General features: G+C 39.8%; 3 protein-coding genes across 5 annotated transcripts; 2 read left to right on the top strand and 1 right to left on the bottom strand.

The window, feature by feature from the left end:
- The first annotated feature begins 3,183 nt into the window (after positions 1-3,183).
- plp1a (proteolipid protein 1a) lies at positions 3,184-10,807 on the top strand. The gene is made up of 7 exons (XM_066649350.1): positions 3,184-3,268; positions 5,523-5,709; positions 6,279-6,435; positions 6,685-6,853; positions 8,463-8,536; positions 8,695-8,760; positions 9,570-10,807. The coding sequence occupies exons 1-7, from the start codon at positions 3,265-3,267 to the stop codon at positions 9,648-9,650; spliced, it is 738 nt and encodes a 245-aa protein (XP_066505447.1). The 5' UTR covers positions 3,184-3,264; the 3' UTR covers positions 9,651-10,807.
- Positions 10,808-11,834: 1,027 nt separating this feature from the next.
- rab9b (RAB9B, member RAS oncogene family) lies at positions 11,835-15,900 on the bottom strand. Of its 2 annotated transcripts, none has more exons than XM_066648992.1 (2): positions 15,721-15,900; positions 11,835-14,818 (listed from the first exon to the last, which is right to left on the bottom strand). In XM_066648992.1, the coding sequence occupies exon 2, from the start codon at positions 14,775-14,777 to the stop codon at positions 14,169-14,171; it is 609 nt and encodes a 202-aa protein (XP_066505089.1). In that variant the 5' UTR covers positions 14,778-14,818; positions 15,721-15,900; the 3' UTR covers positions 11,835-14,168. The 2 variants fall into 2 exon arrangements, with proteins under 2 accessions (XP_066505089.1, XP_066505090.1); XM_066648993.1 differs by lacking the exon at positions 15,721-15,900 and adding an exon at positions 15,524-15,708.
- A 345-nt stretch (positions 15,901-16,245) lies between these two features.
- On the top strand, positions 16,246-20,354 carry fut11 (fucosyltransferase 11 (alpha (1,3) fucosyltransferase)). 2 transcript variants are annotated; one of them, XM_066649528.1, is made up of 4 exons: positions 16,246-16,446; positions 17,216-17,899; positions 18,101-18,723; positions 19,700-20,353. In XM_066649528.1, exons 2-4 carry the CDS (start codon positions 17,216-17,218, stop codon positions 19,845-19,847), a joined length of 1,455 nt encoding a protein of 484 aa, XP_066505625.1. In that variant the 5' UTR covers positions 16,246-16,446; the 3' UTR covers positions 19,848-20,353. The 2 variants fall into 2 exon arrangements, with proteins under 2 accessions (XP_066505625.1, XP_066505626.1); XM_066649529.1 differs by lacking the exon at positions 16,246-16,446 and adding an exon at positions 16,610-16,817 and having other exon boundaries at positions 19,700-20,354.
- Positions 20,355-20,360: the final 6 nt, after the last annotated feature.

Raw genomic sequence — 20,360 nt, 5'->3', positions numbered from 1 at the left:
CCGTTTTAGGTCAATTAGGATTACCAACATAATTTATATTTGCCAAATGCAAGAATAAAGAGAGAGAGGGAATTTTAAGGCAATTTTATTACTTTCTACAAAGTCAAAAGTTTACATACATTTCATTAGTATTTGGTACCATTTCCCTTAAACTGTATGACTTGGGTCAAACGTTTTGGATATCCTTCCACAAGCTTCTCACATTAGTTGGTAGGAATTCGGGCCCATCCCTCCTGACAGAACTGGTGTAACTGAGTCATGTTTGTAGGTCGCCTTGTTCGCATCTGCCTTTTCAGCTTTGCCCATAAATTTTCAATGGGATTGAGATCAGGGCTTTGTGATGGCCACTCCAAACCAGTTTGGCAGTATGCTTTGGGTCATTGTCCATTTGGAAGACCCATTTGTGCCCAAGCCTTAATTTCCTGGCTGATGTCTTGAGATGTATGTCTTCAGTATTGCCACATAATGATCTTTCCTCATGATGCCATCTATTTTGTGAAGTGCACCAGTCCCTCCTGCAGCAAAACAAACCCACAACATGATGCTGCCACCCCCGTGTTTCACAGTTGGGATGGTGTTCTCAGGCTTGAAGGCTTCTCCCTTTTTCCTCCAAATGTAACGATGGTCATTATGGACAAACAGTTCAATATTAGTTTCGTCAGACCACAGGACATGTCTCCAAAAATTAGGTCTTTGTTCCTGTGTGCATTTGCAAATATTTATATATATTATATATATATCTGGCTTTTTTATGTTTCTTTTGGAGTAATGGCTTCTTCCTGGCAGAGGGGCCTTTCAGCCCCTGTCGATACAGTACTCGTTTCACTGTGGATAAAGACACACACTTACCAGCTTCAGCCAGCATCTTCACAAGGTCTTTTGCTTTTGTTCTTGTTTATTTATTTTTATTTTATTTTTTTTTTGGAAGAGCCAAGACATTTAAATGTAAAAAATGTACAAAAATATGAGAAACTGAACATTCAGCTACTAATATTCATGAATTTAGCCACAAGGTAGTCCAGTTCATGCAAAGAAGCACATCACAAATATGCTATCTGCTTGTGTTGCCATTTGCCCTAAAGCCTGAGCTACATATCTAGTTACTGAATACTTATATCATGCACCATGTATGCATATGTATTTTATTACTGGGAATTCCAATGGTTCAGAAACTTGTCTGCATATTTAAACCATTAAATGTAAGCACAGCGTTTTAGAGTGGTTTGCTGTGACATGATGACATAGAGAAACTTACCGAGTCAGATTTGTTCACAGCAGTGTTGAGCATTTAATGCCTTCAGAAAATACCCTCAAAGACATATTATTACATGTCAAGACAGATATTATTACACGCAGTTAAATGTCTTCTGACTAACTTTCTAGAAGCATTAAAGGCATGCCACTGCTGGGACCAAATGTATGTGTATATAGGGTGATTATTTTAAGGGTCCCTGGGCAACACATTCATTCATTCGTTTTTTTCTGTAACTCTTTCTTTCATCCTGGTCAGGGTCATGATGGGTCCAGAACCCACCTGGAATCATTAGGTGCAAGGCAGGAGCACAACCCGGACAAGGTGCCAGTCCAGCGCAGGGCATAATACACTCATACAACAGTGGGCAATTTTGTTTAGCCAGTGGAACTGTGCAGAAAACCCATGCAAATATGTGGAGAACATACAAAATTCCTAAGAGACTGTGACCCAAAGCAAACATCAAACCAGTAGCACCACCGTGCCACCCTGGGCAAGAATTCTAACTAACCCTCTACCCTGGAAAAATTGAGAAAAATTAAACGAGAAATAATAGAACTATCCTTAAATTTTCCTATTCTCTGCCGGAGAGCTATTCTTGCTCTTCATCAGTATTCCATACAAATCAAAGCATGTACACTGCGAAAGCAACCATATCATGTAATGCTCAACTACTTGGAAAATGGTTTCCTTTTGTAATGTAAAGATTTTATTTTTTATTTTAACAAATTATTTTTTTACAAATAATATATTTTTTCTTACTGTTCTGTTGTTTCTCACCAATCAGAATTTATCTGTCAGCTTTGGGCTTACGCTACGCATACCACACAGAGGGGATATTGGAGAGGGCATGTTTTGAACTAGATTTAGTACAGAACCTCCAAGGCGTCCAGGTGTGTCAGTATAGTGGCTGTTACTCTTAAAGGTTCTTGATTTAAACCAAATGAATACACCAGAAATCAGGTGCCTTCAATTGGTACATATGTCACAAAAAAGGCCTGGAAGTCTTACATTTAAAAAGATAACTCATTATTATTGCCTGGAGTAGCCTGAGATGGGCACTATATGTATATGGTGGGTGACTACAGAGGCTTGGGGTACATTTTCCACATCAGTAAATTAAAGAGAGATACAGAGAGAAGGAAAGGAAAGATATCCTTACCGATGTTTCACTTCACTAAACTGTAACACTGAATTACAGACCTACATTTTATTAAGTTGAAGTCATTTTAATTGCTACTTTCTCTTTGTAAATGAGTAGGCTTTGTTAGTTAATTCCATGCAAATGAATGTCACTTCTCTCCAAAAACTTGAAGCAGCCTGAGTTTCTGGAAGCAGGGAACCTTGACCTACTCATTCTTCTCCGGGTTACACTCGGCCCAGTGCTCTCCATAGTGCGACCACTGCAGTTCATTGAAAAGCGCCATTCAGCTGCCATCAGGCTCTCTGTTCATTGTTTGAGAACCAGACGCTGTGGCTTGTCGCCACCCGTATTCCGCCAATCCCCGCCCCTCAACGCAGTGATTGGCTGAGAGTTCACACACAAAGCAACCAGCAAGTCACCAGAGCCTCTATAAAGATAAAGACAAAATGGTTGCCTATAATAAGAATAGATTTTGCACATTCTCGAAAATATCTTTGTCGCTACTTGTAGACACAGGGTGTTGTATTATTGATAAAGTGTTACAGTTCAATAACGTTTTTTAAAAAAAGAAGAATGTAATTTATCAGTTATAAACGAATTACGATGAATTTACAGGAACAAAAGTGACTCGAATAACTAACATACATTTTTAAAGATAAAAAAATAAATGTAATTAGTGGAAGGGGAATAAACCGGGCCTGTATACTTCTAACCAATCACAGAGCAGTATTCAGGCTTTGTCGGAAAACGGGTTGAAAAGAAAACTAACAGCAGGCCTAGAGACGGAGACTGTGGAAGGACCCAGACACAGCTGATCTTCTCAACTCAAGTTTGCGCTGAGTTTCAGTCAGAGCCCGTCCTTCTAATAATGGGTGAGTACATCATATTTCATTAAAAGATTGTGTGAGGCGTTAAGGCCGTTATTTGTAGTAAATATACGTGAGAAATGAAGTTTAATGTCCATAAGGATGCCACTAAGTATTTGTCCCACTGATGTAGTATTTAAATATGTGTCCTGAAAAGTAAAGGTAGACATTCTGAATGGACAAATATCACTCCATGCAACCTGTGTCCATGTTTCATTAATCATTTGCTTAAATGTATCTTTATACATGAGTACGGTTTGTCAAAAGCACAAAAGAACAATTTTCTGTCTGTTTTAAATGTTGCCTTCATCATTAATTAAAATGAGGATTTTTGGTTGCTTTTCAGTTTTTTCAAGTATATAGTAATATTATTGAAAAGAAAAGTTGAAAGTATATTATTAATTTAAAGCATTGTCAGAAGGCTGCCTGTTGTGTATTAGCAAATACTGGGCTAAAAAACAATTTTTAAAAACACAAATAACACTAATTTAAGCAGAAGGAATATACAAAATAATGGCTTAGAATAATTAAACCTTTCTGAATGACTGAATATGCATGTTTTTAAATTTAATATTAGAAAATGTTTTCAGAAAAGCTGCTTTACGGCACCCACAATGTTCCAATAACGGACACTAGTTTAATTTGTTTGTTCTGGACTGTCCCTGTAGACTTTGACTAAAACATTTGGCAAGAAGCTATCCCCTCCTACTGATATTATTATGTGACCTAAAAAACAGTTGTTAAGTTTACTGTAATAAGTTCTGTTCAGTAAGTTTCTGCAATGCGCTAAACTTACATTTTGCGCATGAAAGAGCCTAAAGGCTATTCCACATTTATTTAGTGTTTTTACTGTGAAATTTCCATTGTGTAGTGTTTGTAAAGTGAACATCTGCCCACTCAGTTTTAATGTTGCCTACACCAACATTGATTTTGTGCATCCTCAAATAACTCTCAGATGAATTCCCTTTAAATATAGAGCCTGTACAAATGGAGTTTAGAGGAATGCACCTATTACTGGAGGGTCATATATGAGTTGTTTTTTTTTACAGTTGGGCAGCAGCAAAGTCCATCATTATCATGTGCAGTTAAGCTCCTACTTAAATAAGTTTTTTATCAGTCAGAAATCCCAAAGCCTAGCATCACTGGTGCTTTTGCACATTAGTCTGGCATCCTAGCAAGGCTGAATTCCACCACTTCTTCCCCAACCCCCATCAAGTCTTCTATCTCTCCTTTAGTCACGAGCCACCCCCAACCCCCCAAAAAGCCCAATATCAGCTTTCAAAAGTGGATCTGTTTGTGGCTGAGGTGGCTGTGGCCTTTTGTTTGTTTGACATTGCTTGCCCTTGTGTCGCTGAGCTGCTCAGAGACAAAGGCCATTGTCAGTGAAGCCACAAAAGGAGACACTCTCCCTCAGCGCCTTGGTCCTCCCTCTTTTCTCACACTCTCGTGGCCAGGCGTGCTCCATCTCCCAATCACTACACACTGGAGAAATCCCCACTTTCCCGTTTCCTCTCTGCTGAGCAGTTTTATGACCCCAGCTGGATGTTCAAACCAGCGTTGTGTTGCGTGTGATGGAATGCCTCAGTGTTTTGACCTTGGCATGTGTGTACATTTTTAGTGACATGGTCACTGTGGCCTTTGGTTATGAATGGAACTCTGTATTAGATCCCAGTCTGAATTTTTTTAACAATTGATGTCACAGCAGTAACAATGATTAAGGTCCTTAGAAGCCAAAGAAGAAAAACTGACCCGAGGAAACGTTTGAGAAATAATATTATTATTGATTTGATGATAATTGGCTTGAAAACAAACTCAAATATCCACTGGCCCTCGCCCTATAATAACTCACACTGACATTATGTAATATTCTGAAATTCAAAACAAATGAAACAAAAAGCTTAATGGTGATGGAGATATAGTCATAAATAGTACAGTGTATTCTAGGGTATAGTGTTGCCTTTAGAACCCTGTACATCCTTTTAATATGAATACGTTGTAATATAACTTTGTAATAAATTCTGCCAGAAATTTTGTCTTTTAAATGATATGATGAAGTCACAATGTTAAAAGACGTCCATAAAAATCTATTTTGATTTCAGGTGGACAATTATTACATGCGTTTGTCCCAATTCTTGGGAAACTAAAGTAGGTAGAAATAAAATATCACTGAAGATGGGTTATGAGAAGCACGTGTTAGAAACATAAAACAAAACCCTCAGATAATGATAATGATGTTGTTGATGAAACTTTTGGGTTGCAGGTTGTAACAAGTGCTGCATGCGGTGCCTGGGAGGAGTTCCCTACATCTCCCTGGTGGCCACACTCCTCTGCTTTTCTGGCATCGCTTTGTTCTGTGGCTGTGGCCACCAGGCTCTCACTGAGACTGAAAGGCTGATTGAGAACTATTTCACCCGCAACATGCAGGACTACATTACTCTGGCCTACCTGTAAGTGTCTATATTTATATGGGCCTCTCTAGTACTTTGCTGATAGAGTCCACAAAGCATACACCTCTAATGCAGAAAGACTTTTTGCACCATGTGTATTAAAGTGTAGCATTAGCTGCATGTTATTGTGCTAAATGTCATTGGCCTGTTTAGCAGTGGAAGTGTGTTTTCTCGATTGCACTGTCAAGTACTTTAGAGATTAGTCAACACTGTGTGTGATTCAAAACGAATCGTCCAGCATCAGTTCCTGACATTACTAATGTGGTGTGAACTGCTGAATGCAGTCAAATCCTCACTGTAATGAATAAGTAGGAGGAGGCAGGATTTGAGGAAAGAGAGAATTAGAAGAAATGTATGAGCATGTATCTACACACATTTAGCCAGATTACATAGCTGTATCATGAAGATGAAGAGGGACTTCTTTCATTATTTAAATCCTCACATCTTTCAATCCTGCTGTGTGACCATTATATTCGAGAAGGCATGTTGACAATGTCCCTTTAACTTTTAATATAAACTCATTTTAAACTTTATTTGATAGCTCTTTCATTTTTCACTTTCTTCCTCAGTATTGAATATTTTCAGTACATTATCTATGGCTTGGCGACCTTCTTTTTTCTCTACTGCATTGCGCTGCTTGCTGAGGGTTTTTACACGACCAGTGCAGTGAGGCAAACGTTTGGGGAGTTCAGGAGCACAGTGTGCGGCCGCTGCCTCAGCACTACGGTGAGCTCTGTGTGTGTGTGTGTGTGTATTTCTGTGTTTGAGAGAGAGAAACGTTTTCTTAAGAAACTTCAAAGAATGTTCCACAGGCCATTTTCCTGGATACCATCTTTAAAAAATCCTTCTTCAGTGATCATTTTAAGGAATGCCCCCAAACTGAATCATGAAAAGAAACTGAGAATTGATAAGAATGTAAAGAACATTGTAAAGATCATTATCTTCAGCTTTACTCATATATCTTTTCATTCACAGTTCATTGCAATCACGTATTTCCTGGCTGTCATCTGGCTGCTGGTTTTTGCCTTATCTGCACTTCCAGTCTTCTTCTTTTACAACATGGCCACCACCTGCCACACCATAGACGTCCTTTCAGAGACACCATCGAGCATCAACCAGCTGTGCGTTGACGCACGACAGTATGGTAATGAACTCTCACTTGAATCTTTTAATAACTTTATCACACCTGTTGTGCCTCCTGTCGGCACCAGAATTTGATTTGGCCCCTTGATACGCGATTAAAATTCCAAGGTTGTGTCTTTTTTGTGGTGCAGTAATAGGTGGGAAATGAGGCAATTACAAGCAAATGAACTGTGAGTAATTGGGAATTGCCCTGATGTCTAAGTCTGATTCTGAATATTTGTTCATGGACCCTCCAGAATTAACTTATTCTTACAGATTTGAATTCAGTCAAATACAATAGAGTTGCATTATATGCACTTTTTGTTACTTGTATACAATATACAGCTGACAATGAACCAAATTATTTTAATACATTACAATTCCCAAACGATCGTCACAGTTGTTGCTTTTATATTGTTAGGCAAAGTTATCAAATATATGAAAATCAGTGCTATAAAGCAGTAACTGCCACTTCTTACTCATGCAACAAATGTGCAAAATGCCTTTGATAATAAATTCAGCCGACAGAACACAGCCAGGCTTTATCTACAAATTGGTATCCCAAGGAACATTGGTGAGTCTCCCCAGGAGAGGCCCACCTGCCAAACTTTCCCAAAAGGCATAGAATAGGTACAAATCACAAGGCTTTCTAGCTTCAGCTATCAGAGTAAGAAATGGACCAGTAAAAAACGGTATTCGTTGAGGAACAGCAAGGCGGATAATACAGCTTACAAACAAGAAACATCAGTAGTGAGTGAGATTTCTCTAAGCCTTTAGGAATACTTTTCAATGGAAAGATCAGTCTGAAGTATAACTTTATGGACAACACAGGTTCCGTTGTTTCTGAGATAACAACATGGCAACATTCAAACATCCTGGTGCTTTGACATAGTTAAAGATTTCTGACAAGAAAATGATCCAAAACAGATAAGCTAATCTACAGCGGGATGGATGAGAAGAAACTACGTGTTTTGAAGTTTTGGAGTGGCCTTATCAAAGTCCTGATTTTAACTCAATACGGGCACAATGGCAAGGCCTCAAACAAATGTACAAAGATATCTGAATTAAAGCAGTTCTACAAAAATGTGGTCTCATATTCCTCTGCTACAGTATGAAAAGCCAATAAATAAATAAATAAATAAATAACCGTCTCTAACAAATATGCAGTGATTTAGAAAATTAGGAAGGCCATTTTTGTTTTTCATGTAAAGGTAACATTTAATTTATTTATTGCAGAAGTGTTTAGAGGTCAAGTATTTGTTAAAAGTAAAAGAAACACATGCTTTTCATTCTTTAAAGGAGCAGTGAGCTTTTTTTGGGTGGTTATTATTTATGTATTGAAACAGCTATTGTACTCACATCTGCCAGAAAATTCTGTACTCTACAAAGAACACACTTGTTCATTCAGGTACTCACCTTGTGTGTTAAACATAAGCAGAAAATTAGTAAGCATCATTAATATTCATATTAAATGTGACAAAAGCATTTTAAGCAAATGTGGTCCCATTCTTTCAGAGACTTTTCTTTCACTGAGGTTAATTTGGGACACCATCATTGTTACATTATGATTCATGTGATGGCGTGCAATAAAATAATAATTAAAGAAATCAAAAACGTCTTGCATCCTTCAGGTTTGCTTCCATGGAACGCAGTGCCAGGGAAAGCTTGCGGGATGACCCTGTCCAATGTGTGCAAAACAAGGGAGGTAAGTCGTGCCTCCGGGCGTAGTGTGATTCCACATCTCTGTGATTCCTCAGAGAGCCAGCCTCAAAGGCTTGGCAGAGATGGAACTGACATCAAACGTTAACGCTGCACCTAGAGGCATCACAGTTCTGACTTTGTGGATTCTGTCCTTCTTCGCAGTTTTTCCTGACCTTTGATCTCTACATCGCTGCCTTCGCTGGAGCCGGGATCACATTATTGGCCCTGGTGAGTACAAGGCCCAAAAAACGCAGCACACAATTAGTCATGTGTCCCAGTGACGGCATACAGCAGCTGTAGGTGTACAAGAATTCAAACCCTCCATTGGTTATGAGGTCAGCTGTGTGTGTCCGAGCTTAGAGCCGTTCCCGTTATTGTGAAAACAGCTTTTTGTGTATTTTATAGTTTGTGGTATTTCAGAGTTGAGTTGAGAATGTCATGGCATTGTGATGTATGCAGCTTGTGACTTTTGTCTCATTCTCTCAGCGTTAACTCAGCACAAAAGAGGTTTTCTGGGTTTTAATTTTCAGATCAGTCATTAATTACTGTGCAAACTAAAATATCAGAAAATCTCCATAATTGTAATGTTTAAACAGGAGAAAGGAATATATGATAATTGTCAGTGGAAGGCAATGTAAAAAGATTTTTGGAGCATTTCTATTGGTCCATTCATGGTCCAAGTAAACTAAAAAATCAACAAACATGGAGATACATTTTCTTTAGGACAGTGACGTTATACTGAGCATTTTAAATGTTATGATGCATTATATTCTTCTTACTATTCATGACAACTACAAGCTAAGCACAGTATTTATTTTATTTCCTTATATTATTATTATTCTCTTAATGTTTCTATTGATGGGATTCAAACCATTCTGATAAAGACTACTTTTAAATAATAATAATAATAAAAAAATATGGTAAACCATTAAAAGGTAATTACTCCTCTCTTTTCTTATGGTCTGTGGTGGTGTTGATAAAACTGACTCTGTCATTCCTCTTGGATTCTCTTTCTGCTTTTCTCTCTCTTTCTTTAGCTCACATATGTGGTCTCCACTACCTATAATTTTGCCGTGCTGCGCTATCTGGGGAGGAAAGGCTTAGCGCCACGGTGTTAGGCTTCCTGCACTGTGCAATCCATGCTGTCCACTCTGTTACCACCAACAGTGCACGACATGAGACATTCGAAGGAATCCTTTTACCCACCTGTCCAAGCAAACAGCCTTATCTCTGTCTAAGACTTCGGAGGAAGACTCCTCCAAGACTGACTCATTCTTTTGATGCCTATTAAAGACGCCCAGTTGAGTTTTTGTCCAGCAGGTGGTGCTGCAGTTCTGAACCACTGAGCCTTGTTGTGTAAGTTGTGAGCAATGGCTACTGATTAACACTGTTTGAAATGTCACTGTTTGGACAAAACCTTGTTTCTCCATTTTGGTTTTTATTGAGGGAAATATAAACTAATCAAATTGACTTGAAATAAATGTGTTATATTGACTACAGCTAAAAGTTCCATTTTGGAGAAACAAGGATTTGTCACAACAACTAATGCTCAGATTCTGCTCTACAGTGCCTTTTCTTCACTGATGTGACATCGTCAGTTGTGACACCACACCTAATCTATTCATGTTATGGTGTTTAGTAGAATTCAAATATTGGTATTTTTACTTTACTTTCTTTTGCTTTTTTTATGTAACTACTTGTAAAAGGCGCTGCTGTTTTTATTTGTGTTGTGATTTGCGAATCAAAATGGCATTCTTGTGTCTCTTAAACTAGTGCCTGCATCCTTTCTGCATACGGGATGCTAGTTTTCTTTAAAACCATCCAGTGTGGATGTCCTCCAGTATGACTTTAGAATATTCCCTTAGTTTAGTAGACTCTCCATTGTATGTGTGGATAAATGAATTAGATAAGCCATTTGGCAAGACGAAGATTAGCATTTACTTCGTGGTAATGTGTTATTGCTTGGGGTGCACCAAAAACAGGCCTCTCATTTTGCTGATGACTGGTTACTATAGTGACAGTCTTTCACATCTGGTTGCTATGGTGCCAGACAAACCAGTGTGCGCCTAGTTGCTGTGACTTCAGCACTTTTTTCTCACAGTCTTGAGAATAATAGAGGCAGACCCGCATAGTGAAAGGACCAATCAGAGTAGGCTCCTGTTTCAAACCCAACACCCAGGGTCAGCAGACCCCTACAACAAAAACAGGGGCAGAAAAACTGGATGAATAGAGCCCTGGTGTGCCTGGGATACGTCTAGGAGTCCTTGAGTTTGAGGGTTATTTCAGGCCGCGGTTTGTAAAAGTTGTGTTGTAAAGACGGTTTGGCAGGGGTAGGCTTGAGTGTGAGAAAATATCAGGGACTTTATACAGAGGACCTCACATTGACGGAGGCTGCAATGGAACATTTTTAATATTTCAGAAGGCATCTGTCATATACTATTATTTATTAGAGGGAGACTTCAGAGTTGTGTTGGATGGATTTGGCTCCCCCTAGTGTTGGGTAAATATTCATGTTGAAATACTTTAAGCTGGGGCTTTTTTTTCCCTTCCTTTTTATGTCCCTGTAACAATCAGGAGAGAATGTGTAGTTATTGTATAACATTTATTAGCTAGCTAGATTTGTACTAATCCTAATTAAAGTTTAGCCTACACTTTATTCATCTTTTTTCTGCTACTAACAATATTTGTTAGAATATTCTTTTAATAGTGCTTGTAAATTATAAGGCCCATGCTGTTTCCAGATATAACCTTTTGGCTGAGTATGTGTTAGCCCGTTTACATCCTGATTATAGGAGAACTTTGGTAATAAACAAAGTAAAATATTCCGTTTGTTTCCATGTGTGATAGAGCGCCCCCCAGTTCAAGTTCATTGTCCTTTGCACCTAGCCACATGGCAGCTTCTGCTGAAAAATCTACAACCCAGACGTAAGGAGAAGAAACAGTATGCCATGTTTGCTCTGATCATAGCAGCTGTGGCTGCTCCCTTTATGCTCGCAGCATGGTAATCCAAGCTTATTAGAATCACTAATGAGTTAAACTTTGTTGTGCAAGATAAGAGTCATACAAGTTAACTATTATTTTGCTACATATTAATAATACTGAGAAATAGTTGCTCATTTTGCATTTACTTTGACAGGAATGTGTTATGTTGATTATTTAAGGTGAGTCAGATGAAAACATTTTACAATTATGAAAGAAAAGACACCCATTTAGACATTCTCACATATAGCTCTTAATATTTTCCTCTGTTTTAAAAGAACTAGACTTTTGTGAAGAAATGTTCAAGGACACGCTGTCGTTTGTAAGGTTTATTCATTGCACTGGCATTGGATGCTGAATTAGTTTGCTTTGTAAACAAAAGCAGTCTTGACCTCTTTTATTGCACTAAGGAAGAGGTGGGAGACAGTGGGTTAGATCTTTGAGGAGCTGCCCAGCCATTCTCAGGCATCGTTACACAACTTGAACTCAGTTCAAAGCACATCAAGCAAATAGTTTGCGACATTAGAGACAGCAATTTTCTACTATGTCAGTACAGCATTTATGAATGAACACCCAGTGCAACATACACAGCATCTGACATCAGCTTGCCATCGATTCAGGGCAGTGATCACACCCATAGACTGGACCCACAATGTCATGTCAAGCATGTGCAGTTGTAAATAGTAGCCTGTGTGATGAAGTTAAAAAAAAAAAACAAGTTTACTATCAGTGGACTCTGTAAACCGTAAACCATAACCCAGACTATATGCTTTAACAGAATGTAATGTTAATAAATTATCACCCGCTGAAAGTAAATAAACGTAACATGTATCAGAGATCTAGGTTTTAGTCAAAAGAACATAGATAAACAACGTTAACAAACTCAACAGGCGTATCTGTAAACTATTCTCTTAAAATAGTCCGTTTCAACAACGGCATAAGCAGGTACCATGAATATTCCCTGGAATGCAACATCTGTAAAAATTTAAAGACTAAAACAAACTAATAAAACCAGATCAGATTCACAGTGAGCACACTGTTGCTGCTTATTTTGGTACGTAAATTTAAAAATACCGTCAGCATCTGGCAGTTAAATACTGTTTTCCAATACAGAGAATAAATATAGCACAGTGCCATTTCTGTTTCACAGTGAGCCATTCCCACTAAACATTGAAAGAGCTGTTTTCAGTGGCAATGAAAGGTTGGATGCCCAAATGAGCCCCGCCCTAAACAACTGGCAATATTGTAGCATTTAGCATTATGCTGTTTACATGCAAGTGTGAGCAGATGAAACCTTCCTTCAGGTTAATGCAAAGCAATGTTTTCAGGCTTTGAGAAGTGAGCAAACTTTTTTGAATATTTTAAGTGGAAGGGCACAAGCTACATCTGGTGCTTTGTATAAGCAGCACTAGTATATATACACAACTTTCAATCGGGTAAGATGCCACTCAAACTGGAACCAGATGTTAATAGTCTGGTAGAACACAGCAAACAGAAGGAAATCATGTTACACTTCAATGATATCCAAATTTTAAGTACCAAAGCTGGATAGTTTGACAGTCAGAGACTACAGGACTGTTCACAAGTACCATTTGTAACACTAAAAATAGAGTTAAATGCAGAACACCAGGGCAAATGTGCTTTGGTTGTTACCTTTTCACATTCAGATTAGATTGAACGGAGGAAATTAAAAGGGAGGGAACGGATAATGCTAATTATTCCTCAGTCCAAAAACAGGCAAGTAAAAGAGACTGAAGAAATTAGCCTTTTTTCTGCTTCTAAAAGATAATATGCTGCATTGAACCAAATTAAAGCTGACTTAGTATTAACTGCGTCAGTATGCTCTAATATGATAGACTAAATATGGATCCATACCAAACTATAGAAGGACATTCAATAAAAGAGGTTTGGGGGGTTGGAGCCCTCACAAATCTACAGAGAACAAATACAGCCCTTATTTCCAGCATGACTTTGCTAGAACAAGATCAAAATACAGTGTACCAATTCACACAGAACCGCTCCAAATTATACAACAATCTTCATCTAAGAATAAAATAATAATAATAATAATAATAATAAATGTGTACCACAAAGTTATTCTAACACTTAGTAATGCAAGGCCAATACCCATTCAACTCCACATCAGAGAATATTCCCTTTTCCCCAACACTTTTCCACATACACTACAACACTTTCTTATAACAGAATTTGATTTCTGATCAAATCACAAGCAAATATATGATATGATGTACTGGCAATACACCAGGAAAATACACTGTTAAACTAAAAGGACTGTTAACATTGGGTTAAGTGAGATTTGTGCAACAAATCTAACTGTGCTCTTGAGGATGGCAGAGTGCTGTGAAGAACACAGGAGCCCCGTGATCTCCAGGGTGAGTGAAAGCAGTGAATGTTTGAAAACCCAACACAGGACAAGCACAAGAGCCTTTGGCAGAAAAAGACAATCTAGACTATGGCATAATGAGTACCACACACATACGTAAAAGTACCGTAAAAGTTATTCTGTTACATCTGTAGCTAAGTGCACAAACAAGGCAAACACCTGTTCCTACTTCATTTTGTACCACAAGCTCTTGCAAGTGTGCAAGTATGGGGAGTCCAGCTACTGCAAAGGCACCATGGGAACTGCGGGCACCTCAGCAGCAAGAGGAGCGTGGTGCTTTACGGTTGCCATGGAGGTCAATGGTGCTGCTCAGCAAGGCGTGGTCAATCTGATCTTCATTGGCCAGCACCTCCCTTACAGCTGCCTCAAAGGCGGCACTCACATTGGTGTCGTCTTTGGCACTGGTCTCAAAATACGGGCAGCAGCCGTTCTCCTCGCACCATGCCCGGGCCTCATCCTCGCCCACTTCACGGTCCTCCTTATCAACTTTGTTGCCCAGCACCACAAATGGGAAGCGCTCAGGGTCACGCACATCTGAGTAGTACATGAACTCCTTCTTCCAGCAGCCCAGGTTCTGAAAGCTCTGCAGGTCATCCACAGCGAATGTAAGGAGGCAGCAGTCTGCACCACGGTAGAAAGGAGTGCGGAGGCTCTTAAAACGCTCCTGACCTGCCGTGTCCCATATTTGCAGAGTGACTAGGCGCCCATCCACCTCCAGGTCTCGGTTCAGGAACTCCACGCCAATGGTGTGGAAGGATTGCGAATCAAAGCGGTCAGTCACATAGCGATTCATCAGAGAACTCTTCCCCACCCCACCATCACCCAGTAAGATAACCTTCAGAAGGAGACTCTTCCCACTCATGTCGCCAGCGAAGGCTGGGTGAAACACAGGCTCAGCATAACCTACAACACACACAAAAACCTATTAAATAAGAGTCACGGTTATTCAAACAGGGGTCCCAAAATCAGTCTAACCTTTTTGCAAGTGGGCAGCAAGCATGCTGAATGAAGCAGAGAACTTCAACTTCAACAAGAGCTGCGGTTGTGCAGTGTTTGACTGGGCAGATGACCCTGAGACTTTGGACAGTGTACATTCCTCTTGCAGGGCATGCTCAGATTGGATAACTAGAGTCATTTGAGGAAATGTGTTTGAGAGATTGGCTAAATGCAGTGTTTGGGGACCTAATTGACATAAACATGTTATTCTGGGGAAATCATATGCCTTATTAGCATACACTGCATTAATTATAGACCTTGTACAAATTCAAACATGCTGAATAAAAGACAACAATCAGATTATGTATAATACATGTGATAATTTGTTATTTATAAGCATCCAAATATAGTTTTGAGTAAACAATAACGACTCATTAAGATAAGGACACTAAACAGGAAAACGTGATCTTCCTCCTCTAGCCCCTTTGCGCATGCGCCCAAAGGGCTGACAGGCAGCAGTATTATTTTCAGTATGCAACTGTTGAAACTGTCCTGTTTACGGATTTGATTTGTCTGACACAACTCCCAGGACTTAAATTATAACGATACAATTTTATGTGTCTGTAGTCTTGGTTTGTACAGCTACTAATAACGAGTTTTGCAGAAACAAACCGTAAACCCCGGAGGCTAAGGTTAGCCTTCAGTTTAGCTTCATCATCCTCCGCGTTGTTCAGGCGAAATAAATGCCACTGGACACGTCTATGGATTCGAATTGAAACACCCTCTGTCCAAACAGACGCCGAAAACATCGCACAAACCCCGAAGCCGGGAGTTGTTTCACTTGTGTTTGAGTGTTTCTGTTTCATTACCTCATTCTGAGCGATGGACGCGCGCTGCCGAGATTTTGACGCGATGCGCGCGTGCGGTCTGCGTCCACGCGCGCGGTCCTAACGTCCATTCCCACTTCGTACCATAAAAAAAACTCCTTAAACATATTTTTGGAGCACAAAACACGGGAGAGATCAGTGAGTCAAACGTCGGTCTTCGTGTGTAACTGCGTGAATCAATTCGAGCGTTTTGCACTTTATTTACTTTTTAAAAGCTGGGAATAGATTCTAAAAGAATCGATTCTCGTTTCTATGCCTTTAGTAATTGAGAGTCGACTCTGAAGGTTCAGACTCGATTCCACAAAATAATATCCCCCTAATCTCGTTTATAGATAAGTGTAGTACTCTTATTATTAATGTATTTAATTATTTTTGCCAGATGTCTTTCTACATGTTCTGGATGTTGGTTATATTGCTTTAAGTGGCGATTTCATTCATTTTCTTTCAATTGGAATCAATTTTGAAACCAATCTCGGTTTATTCCAGGTGCAGAGGCATAAACGCATCCCAAACTGTAGGTGGTGGTAAAGCGCAATTCCTCGGTTACTCCCTTAAAAAATGGAGATGGAAGAAGATTCTGTAGACACTCATTTTTGATTGTAAATAAATATATTTATCTTTAATGTCATTTTTAAACAAATAAAACCAAAGAATCTTCGGGTTCCGGAAGTGAGACTGTTTCATGAGCAGCGAGGGGCTTTTGTCCAGGTATTTTTCGTTTAATTTTACGAACAGGATGAAGACGTGGAAACGCTGCAGGAAACTTATCTAGCGGCTCCCACTGATTGTGTGTGATGTTTTGGGGCTTATTTCTTGTTTTTAAAAATTAAATTCTCTCTAGGTCAGATCCACATGTGTACATTTGTGAAGAGTTGAACAACAGAGTGGCTAGTCTAGATTCTGTTGTAATCTAACGTTTGTCTTTTGTCCATTGTTACTTTGATTTATCATTTATTTGACGAGAAATGAGTCGGTCAGTATTGTTCAGTGCTGGTGTTACGAAACTGAAAAATGAAGTAGTGTCCCAAGAATCCATCTCGCAGGAAGTTATAACACAAAATGGATGGTTGTTTTGAGTAGTAAGTAAAATGACCATATTTGTATTGTAGGCATTGCATTGTTAAACTTGGTTCATATCATTCTGGAATATTCAAAATGCCTTAACACTTTTATTTAGAACAGCTTCACAAGGGGGTGCAAAAAAGTGCTGTGTCAAAGACACCATGGCCCTTATTCATCAAATTTGAATATGAACAACTGCACATTTGACCGTGCTGAATGATCTATGACGCCTGAATATTTTGACTAGTGTGTGATTAAATAGTGCTTAGATTTTTTTATTTTTGGTATTTATTTAAGAAGTGTATTTTATAAAGAATTGTATGAATGTGTTGTGTGATGAATTAACCACAAATCGTAATGTCAAATGTGTCTTTTGTCAATGGGAGAAACCAATCCAAATGTTTTGCCTCTCTAGATGGGTGTGAAAGCTAGGCTTGTGTTGTCTTGGTGGCTTGTGCAGCTGTGGATCCTACCATGCAGAAGTCACGAGCTGGTAGACATGGCAGACAGAAGTGTGTTCCTACCCCAGAGTGCCCTCTCAGATATGGAGTTTGTATCTGTGAGTTCCTATCGAGGCCCTGGCAATAAGGACCTGCGCAACAACAAAGAGTTACCCATTATCCTGTGGTGGAGCGCCAATCTCTTCCCTCATTTTCCCGGTGATACTGAGAGGGTGGACTGTGCCCATTCGTCCTGCCTTGTCACACGCAATCGCAAAGTCCAGCTGCACCGCCGAACTACGGCCATCATCTTTTACGGCACAGACTTCAGAGCCTATGAGGCACCTTTACCTCGTCTGCCCCACCAGACGTGGGCACTCTTCCATGAGGAATCACCCATGAACAATTATGTTCTGTCACACAGCCCAGGCATTCAACTCTTCAACTACACTGCAACGTTCAGGAGGGAGTCGGATTACCCTCTTACTCTGCAGTGGCTGCCATCACTGAGCTACCTCCTCACACCTCCCTCAGTCTCTATTCAGGACAAGAACCGCTGGAGGCAAGCTGGCCTGGCTCCAGTGCTCTACATGCAGTCCCACTGCGATGTGCCTTCAGACCGGGACCGCTATGTCCAGGAACTTATGAAATACATACAGGTAGCTTTAACATAAATGTACTTAAATGTTTGAAATCCCTTTGTACTATTAATATTTGGTGAATTAAAAACGTAAATGATCATCCAGTACATGAATACATTGTAATAAGAAGAATGTGTTAATTTATATGTCCCGTAACAATTTGGATGTACAAAAATATTCAGTTGACACAGATGTGTGTTTATGTTCACTGTTTTGTAGGTGGACTCTTATGGGAAGTGTCTCAACAACAAGCCCTTACCAAAGCATTTGGAAGACACCAGCACAGCCACTGGGGAGGACAGAGAGTTTATGAGCTTCGTGGCACGGTATAAATTCCACCTTGCCATGGAAAACGGTTTGTGCCCTGATTATATGACCGAGAAACTGTGGAGACCCATGCATCAGGGTTGCGTGCCCATCTACAGGGGCTCATCCTCGGTAGCTGACTGGCTTCCAAATGCACATTCTGCCGTTCTAATAGATAATTTTGCATCACCTCAAGAACTAGCCGAGTTCATCAGTGCTCTGGATAAGGATGACGAGGAGTATTTGCACTATTTGGAGTACAAGTCACCCAGCAAGATCACCAACGTCCGTCTCCTGGAAGGGCTGGAGGCTAGAGAGTGGGGTGTCAATGACATGAGCAAACCCAACTACCTGAATGGTTTTGAGTGTTTTGTGTGTGACCAGGAGAATAAACGACTGGCAGCAGTCAAAGCTCACAGAAAGGATCCTGAGAAGTATTCTGCACCCCAGCCAAAGATGGCCAACATCAGCCATATGGGCTGCCCACTGCCTAGACCTGGCTATGGACCCATAGAAGGAATTGACGCCAATGATAGGTAAGTTTGCTCGTTTTCAAATGCTGCATTAGAATTGTTAGTAGTAAATGTGTAACTGTGATTGCACCCATGACTTGATTTTGAAAACCAGTAACCACTGTAAAACAAATTTGTAATCTTATATTCTACCATGGGCGGCACGGTGGCGCAGCAGGTAGTGTCACAGTCACACAGCTCCAGGGGCCTCGAGGTTGTGGGTTCGTTTCCCGCTCCGGGTGATTGTCTGTGAGGAGTTGGTGTGTTCTCCCTGTGTCCGCGTGGGTTTCCTCCGGGTGCTCCGGTTTCCTCCCACAGTCCAAAAACACACGTTGCAGGTGGATTGGCGACTCGAAAGTGTCCGTAGGTGTGAGTGTGTGAGTGAATGTGTGTGTGTCTGTGTTGCCCTGTGAAGGACTGGCGTCCCCTCCAGGGTGTATTCCCGCCTTGCGCCCGATGATTCCAGGTAGGCTCTGGATCCCCCGCGACCCTAAATTGGATAAGCGGTTACAGATAATGGATGGATGGATATTCTACCATGATTCATTGGCAGTGGCAAAAAAAACACTCATAAATCTATATTTAGCATATTTTTACTCTTTACACGCTGCTGTAAATATAAAGGGTTTCTCATTTCTGAAGATATTAACAGCTTCCATAGCATGGATAGGTAATTAATTAAATGTTGAATTTTTCTTTATTTTTTTATATTATATTTTGTTATAGTACTGACTAATTTGGTCAGGATTTTTTTTCTTCATGTTTTTATCAAGGAAAAATATTCTTCACTTCATGAATGTAGCGAGTAAACCCTTTCTTTAACACCTTAATGTGGTTTTCAGTGGGTTGAAAATCCCATCTAAAAAAATCCACCTGTGACAAGTGCATAGATTCAGAATTTGCCAAAAGAGAATTGCGGTTCCTGTAAGAATAAAGGGTTGTATTTTTCTTTTTCTTTTTCTTATCCTGTATTCTGTATCCTGTACATGTTTGTGTTTAGCTGGCTTCAGATGTGGCCACAAGACTACTGGCAGAGCCTGGACCAGGCGGAGGGTCTGGTGTCGCTGATTAAACACAATGAGTCTGACCCTGGACTGCTATGGGAGCACATTCACAGCATGGCTATAAGGAGAGGCAGCGGCCAATGACACTCTCCAAAGAACTAAGTTACCTCATGATCTTGTGTTTGGGAAGGAAATTTCAAATTGTGGACTACTATTAATGTACCAAAGTATGCCCTCTCTGGCTAAAGCCAAAATATCAAAAGCTGGAACCCAAGTTCTGTCCAAGTTCCACGTGAGCTGAACTGAGCTGCTTGTGATGTTATTATCTACAACTATAGGTCATTCATGGGCATGACTGAATATAATCATTTCCATGTTTCCTTTGTAAAGTGTAATAGCTTTTTTTAATGAGTGTTAATGGAGAAACTTTTCAACATGATCAGCAAAGGAACAGGATCATTCTTGTTCTGCATTTATCTCTTCAGCTGTTATAAACAAGCCCTTCTGTGATTTATGAATAATATATTTTTCAGGCTGTGGAACTTGCCATTTAAATTCAGCTGCTGTTCACTTTAAAAGATCAAGTTGAGTAATGTCAGGTAGTGTAAGTCTTGCAGGACTTAGCTTTTTACATGTGCATATTTATATATTTATATA

The sequence above is a fragment of the Hoplias malabaricus genome, chromosome 17, assembly GCF_029633855.1.
Source record: "Hoplias malabaricus isolate fHopMal1 chromosome 17, fHopMal1.hap1, whole genome shotgun sequence".
Classification (NCBI taxonomy): Eukaryota; Metazoa; Chordata; class Actinopteri; order Characiformes; family Erythrinidae; genus Hoplias; species Hoplias malabaricus.
This window is presented reverse-complemented; position numbering and strand designations above follow the sequence as displayed.